We start from the raw sequence: 12153 nt of genomic DNA, 5'->3' as shown, positions 1-12153 counted from the left end.
AGTGTTGCTGCTGGACAACATTTTGCTCCAATATTTCATTTAATCCCTGAATATTTAGCTCTGAACCCTGAAATTAAAGCAAGAAAAAAAAAACTCTCTTGTGTTCTTTTTAGCTGTAAAATATTTTATGTCTGTTAAATACGTAGTAGTTCAAGGATTCATTTAACTTTTTCCTAAACACCAAAGACTTGTTGAAAGTTGAGAGACTAAAAAGACGAGCAGGTTACCTGTATTAGAGCGCCCCCGTCAGGTAATCAGGAGAACTCGTTATCTCAATATCAGCCTCTTAAGCATGCTCTGAATGAGAGAATAGGAGCATAATTTAGGAGACATGTGGACATATTTCTACATTTTTTTAATAACATATTTTATTTGGAAAATGTTTATTTATACTTGACTGAATTTCTGTAACAACTCTTTTGTTTTAGTTTTAGTTGCTAACTTAAAAGTGAAAACATGTCTCTCTAAAAAATTACTTCTTTAAATTGTATTATTATTATTATTGCATATTTTGAATTTATTCATTATGTATTCTAAATGCGTTTTCTCTGTTTGTCCTTCCAGATTTCCTGCCATCCTGGGATTCATCTGAAATATCGCGATCAGCAGTATTCCCAAGCAGGTTATGGTTATAATATCCGCAATTAAAGTTTAACATATCTCCAAACGTGTGACTTCTCTACAGAATAAGCAGCCGATGTTGTTTCAGACAAACCCACAGAGGCTTTCGGACGTGCACACGAGGAACTAAATTGCCAAGTTCAGCTGCCTGATGTGCCGAGCCCTCCACCTCTTGCGAACAATTCTGTATTTATAATGTCATCTTATCACGCTCCCCTTGAAGGCAGCAGCAAGTGCACTTATGCCTTTCTTTGTTAGGGTGAGTTGGCAATTTCCTGCGAGATGGAGCTACTGCAGGCAGCCCTTTTCTTTGATAATGTCCCTGACACCTGGACCAAACTGCTGTTTCCATCACTTTCCTGGCTGTTCCAGCCGGGAAAGGAACATGTCATAAGCCTCCTGCCACCCAGAGTCACTCACTATGCATTTAGCAGCACTTTTCTCACTGTACTTCACAGGAAGTAGAGGTCAGAACCAGTGGGGGAGACTTTATGTGGAAAGTCTTCATGATGAGCCGCATCAAAAATAGAAACAGTCTGTCTTTTCCCCTCTGAAATGTTTGCGCCTATTATATTTGTCCAAGCATTATGGTGTGTTCAGGATAATAGAGTAGCTTTAATATAGTCCACATTATTGCACCATGTAAAGCTGGTTATTAAGCAGCAAGCCTGAACAAGTGTTTATTACAGAGGCCTGACAGATTGATTCTAAATTATAATTAATCAGTTGATTTTGACCCACAGATTGTGATTGTGCCCTGTGAGTTTCATTTATTCAGCTTTTCTTCTGGCTCCGCTACAATCACCGTAGACCTGCAGGACTCTCAAGCAAATTAACAGTGTTCAAGCTACCCTGCAGCCATAATGAAAATATCAGTCAATCAAAACCCATATTATGCTGTGAAATCCTACCACATATCTCCAGACCTGCATGCACATAAATCTGCAGCCTGTTTTAGCTCCATGGCCTGCAGAATGTCAGTAAAACAATGTTTTAAAAGCCTCTGTTGAGGGAATATGTATGTTTACGTACAATATGGTGCCATATTTAGATGTGACACGTCCAGGTGTTGGGTCAAGCTGGAACGTGAGGTCCCATCTGCAGGTCTGGTTGTGAACATCTGTGAACTGGACAGCCTCAGCCAGGATCTCCGTATCGCTGCTCGCCGCGCCGTGCTACTCAGGGCACTTCAACCCCCAGACCCTCCTCACAGGTACCCCGCAGCCCACCACCGCGCGCTACTCATTTACTGCTACACTGGTTTTCATAATTAGCACCGCAAGGCCTCATTAAATCTGCTCTAATGAATAAATATTGTATTTCATAGCCTGATTACCAGATCAGCTCAATGCTCGAGCGTTGTAAACAATTACTTCCCTAAATATTCATCACCCCAAAGTGGATGATCATTGATATTTAATACAGGACCAGTATTCTCAAGTGCATCTTTATTATACTAATAATAGTTTTTGAAATGCCCCTTTTGGAAGGAAATGCATAAGAAAAAGAGGTGACATTATCATTTAACATATATATATTGACTAAAAATATGCATATTTAAGATTCAACTGATTGATAATTACTAAATCATTTAATATTTGATTAGAAATGACAGAAAACGCTACATTTGTGAAGTTATTGTAATTTTACAAACATTCAAAGCCAAAGGGAATATTTGCACTTTTTCTGATATACTGATTGCTAATGAAAAATTTTAATTCACTATTCTTCCTGCTTGAAAGATTAGTAAATTTTAGTCAAATACATTCTTAGAGTAAGATAAAGACAGCGATAATAACACTGAACTAAACCTACTAGACAGTCCCCTCCCCTAATAAATCACTGTTTAAAAATTTATATTGGCACACGTATTAGGGAGCCTTCTGTGTTCATCTGCATGTTTTCCACTCTCTATTTACAAATAGCTGAATCTAATCCAATGTATTTATTTGTTTACTTATTTATTTAGTCATTTATTTCATTATTTTAAAGTTGCATAAAAACAAATGCACCCTTTACCGCAGATGCTGCGGTAATGGCCAAGCTAAAGTAATATAAAAGAATCATAGACAAAAGCCCAAGTAAAAAATGTATACAACTATGCAAAAAAAAAAAAATCTAGAATGACTATAAGAGATTCATAAAGAAAATTGAGAAACAATATCACCATGTGTAACAATGAATACTTGAGAAAAGGCAACTAGGAAACTATCACAAAGTGGTACACATCGTGTGAAAAGATAACAGAGAATGGATCGCTGTATGCAGGTAAACACGCAGGGTCAATAGATTTATGCTTGCATTTGGAGTGGCGTCTGCATATGTGAACTTGGTAACAATAATATGAATTGTGCAGCTCTGCTGAAGGTTTATCGCATCTATTGTCAGTGTTCTGCACGACTAACGTCAGGCAGCTTTAGTTCTCCTGCTGTCTTTATTTCTGCTAAACAAATGGCAGCATCTGTTGAGCAGGAAAACCTGAGGGCTGTGATGATGATGATAATAATAACAATAATAATAATAAACAGATGGGCCATAATGTGAGCTGTAAACATAACACTAAATCTGAAAGTCATTGCTCAAGAAAACCATGAGCAGAAAGCATTACAAGAATCCATATTCTGTCATCAGTGACTTTAAACTGATGGATATTCACAGAACAACTAAGGATTTAATTATTTAAATGTTAGTAAAAGTATAGTCCTTCCTTGTAAGTTCTCCTCAGTTTTTATTGGCTGTTGTAACCATCCATTTCCTGTACCTACTAAGTCCTTTTCAGGGTCACAGGGCAGAATTAGAGCTGGACTTTGGACCAGAGGTGGCTGGTCCATCACAGAACCAACAGACACACCTGAGGAAATTAGAGTTACTGGTTAACCTAACACCAATTTCCTTAAACACCGAGAGGAAGCTGGAGCGCCTGCAAAATTCAATCACTGTGAACACCCAAGAAGAATGAACATGAAAAGTTTCTTATAAAACCGGCGAAATGCTGTACTACTGTTTTTCCAAAAAGCTGAATCTTTATAAAAGCGTCTTCACAGGTAGCTGTGAGGTATTTGTGTCATGAAACGTGAATCCCTAATTTTACTGCAGTGCTGCTAAATCTGCTATGTAAATGAGTCAATCTTTGATCACACAAATATTCATCTTCTGACATGTTTCCAGTTTGTCAGAAAGCTACATTATTTACTTGTCCTCCAGCATCACATCTGATTTTTGTGTCAAAAAAGATTTTTTGATCAATTTCAGTGATACAAATTTTCAAAATATACTCCAATGTGAGTCTGTTACATTGTTATGGAGGAATTGTTCCCCATTCCTCTGTACAGGACTGAATCAGTTCATTGAGATTTGAGGGCATTTCTTCTTTGCTTAACTTTCCTAAGATCCCACCACAGCAATTCGATCAGGTTGAGACCTGGACTTTGATTGGGCCATTGGAATATGTAAGGGACTGCACAAACCAGCCAGAAAAACAAGACAACATTCCAAAAATATATTCTTAAGCTATGTACAAAAATCAACTAAAAGATTTTTCAAAAATTAAAAGTTGGGTCCATAACATAGGTCAACACAACAACAGTAGCAACATAGTAAACTCAAGCCAAACTGATCTCACGGGGAAACTTAAATACAGGCTGATCAGACCATTGTTGACACAACAGGAGACATACCAACTGAAACCTAACCAACAAAAAATACAAACACAGGTCAGAATAGCACTAATTAGTAAAAAAAAAAAAAAAAAAAAAAAGAAAGAAAGAAAAATGTCTTTATAGGGTCAGGATTATTAGGTCAAAGTAGCAGATAAACTGAACAAATAATAAGCCGTTCATCCTCCCAGCCCTTACAGACAGATGGTGGTATGACCCACTTCAGTGATTCTGCTATTTAAAGAAAACAGCTGTGACTCTTTACCTTCAATCCTCTACCTACCTCATTGGCTCTTTGTGTCCTCTTATGAATAATTTTAGTGGCAGACTTCAAACTGTTTGAAAATGACCTTACTACCCTACACAGATTGATGGAGAACACTAGTTGCAACCAAAAGGCATTGCTGATGTGTTTCCATTAGGGCTGTTGTAAAAGAATATTTCTCTCTCCCCGAAACGTGATCCACGCAGTTCCCACGGCAGAAATTCAACGCCATGCTGCTGCCAGCACGTAGCGACAGCGCTGCCCACCACAAATAAAGACCCGGGCGGAACACAGGCTAAATAATAAAACATAATTTAGCGAAGCTTCGAGGCACACACATTTTCCCCGAGACATTTTAATAATCGAGGTACTCGAATCATTCAGACCTAGTTTCCTTCCTTGTTCACACAGACCTGCCTGCTATCTTTCTGCATACTCATTTTTCACTTTCACAGCTTGTAGACTGTAGCTCTCTCAATTGACATTTTGGGTCTTTTTTCTGCCTCTATGCATGCTTAAGGTCTTACAAAAATAATTCTAGTGCCTAATACAGATCAGATAATTTTTAATATAAAGTAACTAACTGGGAGGGGACTTTTTTTTTTCTTTATCATTTTTATTAAAGTGCAAAAATGTGTTTTCGTTTGTTTTGAAACACACCCAATACGGATTTCAGTTGCACCCTTAATGCAGCGCTGAGCTGATGTAAAAGGTGATTATCTGACCCACTCAGGCTTGTGCATGTGACAGCCTACCTCACTGCTGGAGTGTTTGTAGGACATTGGTTCTGTTCAAATTTACTGTGAAGGAGTGAAGGTTTCACCAGCTGTCCCTCAGTAACATTAGGAAGCCTCATGGTTTCATTTCTTTAGTCACTGGATTTTCTTCGTCTTTCAATAACAGTAATTACAGGTGCCACTGTTACAGAGAAGACCACTGACATGATTCTGCACCGATTAACGCTTTATTGAACATGTACATAAAACACAATGAACCCGAATCACATTTCCTTTGTGTTTGGCACACAGAGCCAGCAGTATAACAACCTCCACCTGCAATTACAGCAAAAGATTAAAAAAAAAAATCTAACCGATCACATTTTTGCAACAGCATCGTACGATTAAGTATCCTCAACCACAGGTCAAACCAAGAACATTTCAACAATGAACAGCACCAAAGGTTAATTTTATGTCATTTCATTTAGCGGATCAGAGCTGTGAGCGGAAAACGCAGGCTATAACTCTGCTGCCACTTCAGTGGCACCTTCAGCCATTTCTGCTCAACAATTGAACGGCAGAAAATGAGCCACGGAGGCTGGTGCAGAGCGAGAACGTGCTTTAACAGGGGAAAGTGATTTACAGGTATGAGATTCCCATTAGAGTGTGCTAATTGTTTCCACACCATTAGTGACAGTTATCTAATGAAGGATATTTAACCAGGCGCTGCAGTTTATCACAGCTCCTCACGGTTTAGAGGAGGAAGGCAGTGGACCTCGCTCTATATGCCCTTTTTTCAACCTACAGCAGGAGGATCACTGGGCCACTTCTAGAACACAACAGGCAGGAAGGCTTTCTTTGATTTCCAGCAAGCAAATATAAGCGGAACTTGTAAAAACACAAGCATTAATGTGAAGCGAAGGAAAGGGCTAATTTGATTTAACAGCATTTAAAAAAAAATACATTTAAAACAATGTACAGTACATGTGGATCAGTCCAAAGGCAATGCTAACATCACAGGACTATTGCATTTCATCACAGGTAAGACTGCGGATGGTGTACTGGGCAATTTTTTGCTCAGTTATAGCTTACAGTCTTAGTCTGGGGTTTAAAATCTTTAACTTTATAAGTTTGAGAACAACTTTTGATCAAAAACCTGAACAGAAATAATTAGCATTGAGAGTTTCAATGCTTCACACTCCGAGCCATATAAACTGGTCAAGAAGAGCGTCAGTCTTCAGGGGTATCTGCAGGAGATTCTTGTTCGCTTTTCACTTGCTGCTTTCTTCCTCCAGCTCCTTTTTCAAGCTGCAGAAAACATAAATAATAGATGAACTCAAGTTTTTGATATACATAAAAAAAAAAAAAATACTAGAGACCTTAAGGTCAGGCTAGATGATTTTTAGTTCAAATGGCTAGTCAGTCAGTTTTTCAAAGTAAGTGTAATATACCTAATGTAGGTGCTACCAGGTTGCCTTGGCAACTCTCTTTGATTTAGAAGCTGTCACTGAGAAAGAAAACTCAAAACTAACAATTTTTGAGAGATTTGTAGAAATTATGTAAGAGATTTCCAGAACTATTTAGAAGAAGACTACTGTCTATGATATGTCTGCTGCTCATTCAGGCTACAAAAAAGCGAGAGAGAGCAAGACTTTCAACAAATAACAGGAAGGTTGAATGTATTTACAGTAAAATTGATCGCCTATATACCTTTCAACTCCTGCCTATCAGAGAAGATAATAAATCTGTATGCTTTTAGTAGTGAAATTGACTTGAAAATTACAATAAAAGTGACAGTAAAAGTATTCAAAATTCCTCTGTCTCACTGCCTGGAAATTGGTCCAGACTAGCCAGTTTAGGTTAGCTACATTGACAGTAAATATTAATGCACATAATGGATTGATAATAGATTTTAAAGAGGCAAAATGTTTAAAATGGGACATCTGTAATCCTTTTGTGTTTTAACAAAGTGAAAAGTTGTTTTACAACAATGGCTCTCCAGTTATCAAAGCTTAAAAATCCCCAAACGAATGGAAAATTGACAATAAACCCTATATTGGGGCATCTCTTAAAGGCATCCTCACCTTTTCAGGTAGGCGTGCACATTATCAAAGCCATGGTATTTAGCAAGATAGACCAACACTCCAGTGGCACAGCGGCCTTCTCTGGCCCGACAGAAGCTGCAGTTACAGATCCCTCTGCACGGCGGACACCACCACTCCTAACGAGCAAACGATTTATTAGTCAACACATGCATTACGAACGGTCATCACAGTGCTAAATGACGTGGTACTTACTGGATTCAGCAGAGCATCTCGAACCTCCTCTCCGTATCGGTTACGGAGGCACGGGCCGCAGAACTGACCTCTCACCCCAAAACACTCGGGATTACGGCAGTTGGTTTTGGTATCGGTCGTCTTCTGGCGGCACTGGTGGCAGGTGGAGCCCTGAAAACAGATAATTGATATTAATAATTCATAATATTTCAGTCACACAGCTGCACCAGCGCTGACTTTGATCAGAGGTTCAATGATGCGGGACTCACAGTGGAGCTGTTGTAGACTTTCTCTCGGACGTTGTTGCAGATTCTCTGCAACTCCAACTCGGTAATTTCCTCCACAGGCCGCACCACATGAGGGAGGGTCCGCTGCCTGTTACAGCACAAGCGACGTGGCTGCGCAGGAAAACATTGTCATTACGAGACTATTAAAGCAAAGAAGACGGGGTGATTCAGTGGTGTTTATGATTAGACTTACAGGTTCGTCATCTTCCTCATAGTCGGGGTTTTTGCGAACCAGGCTGAATTTATCCTCGGTGTCTTCTTCAGGAGGCGGGCTGGGAGGTCCGTCCACTTGGGAGCGGGACCGCGTACGGGGAGGGAGCAGCCGCTCTGGGGCTCGCCGTACACCCCATGGTTTTCTAGGTGACCTCTGAGGCGCCTGTCTCAGCTGAAAGTAGAAAATATTAGTCCATGCCGACAAGTACATTTGTAACTCAGCAAATTAATTATAAGTCATATTACTGTGGTCAAAGCTGACTTTGCCATCCGTTTCCCTGGAAGGAGTCCAGGCACTTTGTTCAGTTCTGCTAAGAGCTTTGCAAGCTGAAAATAATAAATAAAATATAATTAACATGTATCAAGAAAATCTCTTAAGGTCCTTTTGGAGAAGTAACAAAAAATGGAGAGGTGATCAGAATCTGCCAATTTACAACTTTATTAGCTCTGACTGAGCCGGAAAAGGGTAGAGTGCCTTCTCCGGGTCAAGGGGGGTGTCCTGCCCCAGGTGGAGGAGTTCAAGTATCTCGGGATCTTGTTCACGAATGGGGGAAGAAGGGAGCGGGAGATCGACAGGAGGATTGGCGCAGCGTCTGCTGTCAAGCGGGCGTTGTACCGATCCGTCGTGGTGAAGAGAGAGCTGAGCCAAAAAGCGAAGCTCTCGATTTACCGGTCGATCTACGTTCCCACCCTCATCTATGGTCATGAGCTTTGGGTCATGAGCGAAAGAACGAGATCGCGGATACAAGCGGCCGAAATGGGTTTTCTCCGTAGGGTGGCTGGGCTCTCCCTTAGAGATAGGGTGAGAAGCTCAGTCATCCGGGAGGGACTCAGAGTAGAGCCGCTGCTCCTTCACATCGAGAGGAGCCAGTTGAGGTGGCTCGGGCATCTGGTCAGGATGCCTCCTGGACGCCTCCCTGGTGAGGTGTTCCGGGCACGTCGCACCGGGAGGAGGCCCCGGGGAAGACCCAGGACACGCTGGAGAGACTATGTCTCTCGGCTGACCTGGGAACGCCTCGGGATTCCCCCGGAAGAGCTAGAAGAAGTGGCTGGGGAGAGGGAAGTCTGGGCCTCCCTTCTGAAGTTGCTACCCCCGCGACCCGACCTCGGATAAGTGGAAGAAGATGGATGGATGGATGGATGGATTAGCTCTGACTGGTGGTCTGACCACAACTTTCTAAGATCAGATTAGAGTAAGAGCAACAAAGTTGTACTGAAGAGTACAACTTCAGCAAGTGTAACTCATTGTTAGCCACTTCCAGCATTAATAAGGCTTGAAAAATGAAATCTCTATAACGTGTTGAGAGATGTCTCTGGTTCATTCGGGCTCCAGAAGAGAGACCAAGACTTTCAGCAGATAACAGGAAGGCTAACCATAATAATGTTCAGGCCTTCTGAGTATGCAACATGCTAGATTTGAAAATGTTGGCAGCCTTTTGGAGATCTCAGATTTAATTAATTATCAATATTCTTTAGGGAATACGTGTGGAGATAGGTTTTATTATCGGTAATTCCTAACATGAGGTTTTAAAGATAGGTTCAAATTATTATTACTTTTTTTTCCTTTAGCAAAACCTTGTGAGAGTTATTCCTCTCTCACACCTGGTGTGTTATTTACTCTATTGCAAATACACTTCATTTTAGTTCCGTAACAGAAATCTTAATTTGTTAAAATTGGAATTGGCAGGTCAGGGCTTTACAAAAACTGGTAGAAATTCTGATCAGTGCACCTCTGGCTACAATAATTGCTGTGACCTAAACGAAACAGATCATACCATTTCTTTGTTCTCCTTAATATTCAGAGCCCTTTTAGCCATGAAGTTCTCCTCTTCCTCGGAGTCAGAGTCCTGCACTTTAGGCTGTGGCAGCGGTTCAGATGCAGGTCTCTTCTTTCCCGTCTTCTTGGTGGGGAACGCCATGGCGACTTTCAGGACATTTGACCTGCGGCCAAGTTTTGGAGCCTCACGGCCGACTTTCTAAAAGAAAAAGATATTTATAGCCAACAGAAACCTAAGAGTTTTATTGACCAGTTTTAAAATTTCTGCATTACTTACCATTGCTTTAATCTGCTTGCTGATCACGTTCTCGTCAAAGCCGCTGCACGTGTCCTCCTCTGACGTTGCCTCGAACACCTTTGGTTTCTGTGCGGTTCTCCTCGTCTGTTTCAAGCTCCTCCTCTAAAGTCAGAGAAAAGCATAAGCTGCAACGATCACAAACACTTGGCGAGTTTGCAGCCAGATGTTAAAGATTGCATTTACCGTATTCGCAAAACCTCCATCAGAACCGAAGCTGTCGCAGCTGTCATCAGAAGAAGAGGACGAGGTCTCCATGGGGACCAGCGGGACACTGCGGAAGCTCCTCAGGCTCATCCTGGTTGATGGAGTCTGGGCAGCCAGCTTCTTTAAGAAACAACATGAAACAACCATGCAGTCAGATGGGCTTCTGTATTTAACTCAGTAACTCCTCAATATGGGTGAGAGACTGTAAAACAAAAACTTAACATGCAAGTATTGTTGGACACTTATAACTTAATTAGATATCTTCACAACTATAAATCAGATGCATTACAACTATCGTTGGATCATGTAGTAAATGCAACGATGCAGTGTGTAACTAATAAAATCGTGAGCAAATATAGCAGAATATAAAATGGGTCGTTTGAAGTTTGTAGGACACACCCCTGAGCACAGAGTTCAAACTAAACCAGATGATCATCAAAATTAAATTGCATTCTTAGTCATAAATAATGCAAAAAAATGTTAACGTATAAATAGTTTTAATAATTTAGAAAAGTTAGTCTAAAAATAGCGGAAAGTTAATGTCAAATCTAATTCTGCTGATGATGTTTTTTTTTTTTTTTTTGCAAGTATATGAAAGTAAAAAAGATGATTAAAAATGAAAACGCAATATTACCTTGGAGCGAGTCAGAGGCATTTCTCTTTCTTTTCGAAGCGGTTTGACTGTGTGGTAAGAAAGCTCGCCGTGCAGCAGCTCTACAGGGAACAATGCTGGAGCTGCAGCTGCTTGCAGTCAGACTCCGTTCATTTCCCGCGCCACCGGAAGGTCCTGGAAGCTGCATATAAACATCCGGCGGGCCTTTAACGGCATTAATAAACAGATTGGTTAAAACGCAACGTTAGTCATAGCTTAGAGTTTAGTTTTTATTCTTTACTTGAGTCCAGCGTGTATTTGAATTTTGACACATTTCTGATTAATACATTAATGCGAGGTTTGTTATGCACCTTCCATGTTCTTGGCAGTGGCGCGAACATTTCGTTGCTTAATTTGCATACAAGGCGCGTAAAATGTTGTACGCGATGTTATCAAGATGTTATCAAGTTTCAGGTCGATATGGGGGGAAAAAATGCCCAGGGTTATGAGATTTTCTTTATGTGCAATTTCTTTACATTTGATGTGAGATAAGGTTTCCTAAAGAAATAGAGGAAGTGTCTGATAAAAAAGAAATCCAAGAAAGTTTTTCAACAAAGACAGTAATAGAAGACTTCCTGTTGCGAAATCTGTGGTATAGATCACTTAAAGACCTACATTACAAAATTAAAATGTAGAGGAGATAACTGTATATTACATGTTTTCTGAAATCAACTGGAAAGAAACATGATCTAACCACTAGTGAGGGTGTAATTTGCTTTTCTGTAAGCGGTGTAGCAGTGCATGATTTCAGGTGTTGTTGTGGAAATATTTTACAGCTTAGAAGTTATGTATTATGGAAAATGGTAATAAATGGTTAAAAGAAAAAAGCAGAAATCTCATCTAATATCAAAACACACAGAATATTCTTGTCTGAACACTTTATTTTACACTCTTTTCCGAATTACAGTGGTTCTGTTTCCCTTTTGGATGACTACATATACCTTTATATTCAGTAAATGATATTTTCCAATGCTTATTTGTCACCTCTTGAAAATTAAAATGTTTAAGCAAGTGTTAAAACTTTCGTCTATTCCACATTTCTAAATTAATAGTTTTTTCTATAGGTTTGGTGTGATATGCTGACCTTCAATGTCAGCTGATTTTAGTCAGCTGTAGGTGGAAAATCATAATAATTAGCAGAAATAAAGGCTGCTGCAGCATATTTTGATCTATTTTAATTAGACTTCA

The 12153-nt window shown here is 40.0% G+C and overlaps 1 protein-coding gene across 2 annotated transcripts; it reads right to left on the bottom strand.

Annotated features, from left to right (window-relative positions):
- Positions 1 to 5484: 5484 nt before the first annotated feature.
- Positions 5485 to 11076, bottom strand: cdca7a (cell division cycle associated 7a). 2 transcript variants are annotated; one of them, XM_028024411.1, is made up of 10 exons: positions 10948 to 11076; positions 10293 to 10433; positions 10089 to 10211; positions 9810 to 10010; positions 8281 to 8361; positions 8015 to 8206; positions 7804 to 7932; positions 7556 to 7705; positions 7343 to 7479; positions 5485 to 6566 (listed from the first exon to the last, which is right to left on the bottom strand). In XM_028024411.1, exons 1-10 carry the CDS (start codon positions 10966 to 10968, stop codon positions 6530 to 6532), a joined length of 1212 nt encoding a protein of 403 aa, XP_027880212.1. In that variant the 5' UTR covers positions 10969 to 11076; the 3' UTR covers positions 5485 to 6529. The 2 variants fall into 2 exon arrangements, with proteins under 2 accessions (XP_027880212.1, XP_027880213.1); XM_028024412.1 differs by having other exon boundaries at positions 10293 to 10430; positions 10948 to 11052.
- Between the last annotated feature and the right edge of the window lie 1077 nt (positions 11077 to 12153).

Source organism: Xiphophorus couchianus, chromosome 7 (assembly GCF_001444195.1).
Source record: "Xiphophorus couchianus chromosome 7, X_couchianus-1.0, whole genome shotgun sequence".
In the NCBI taxonomy this organism is placed as follows: domain Eukaryota; kingdom Metazoa; phylum Chordata; class Actinopteri; order Cyprinodontiformes; family Poeciliidae; genus Xiphophorus; species Xiphophorus couchianus.
The sequence above is the reverse complement of the archived record's forward strand: the minus strand, read 5'-3'. Positions and strand labels throughout refer to the sequence as shown.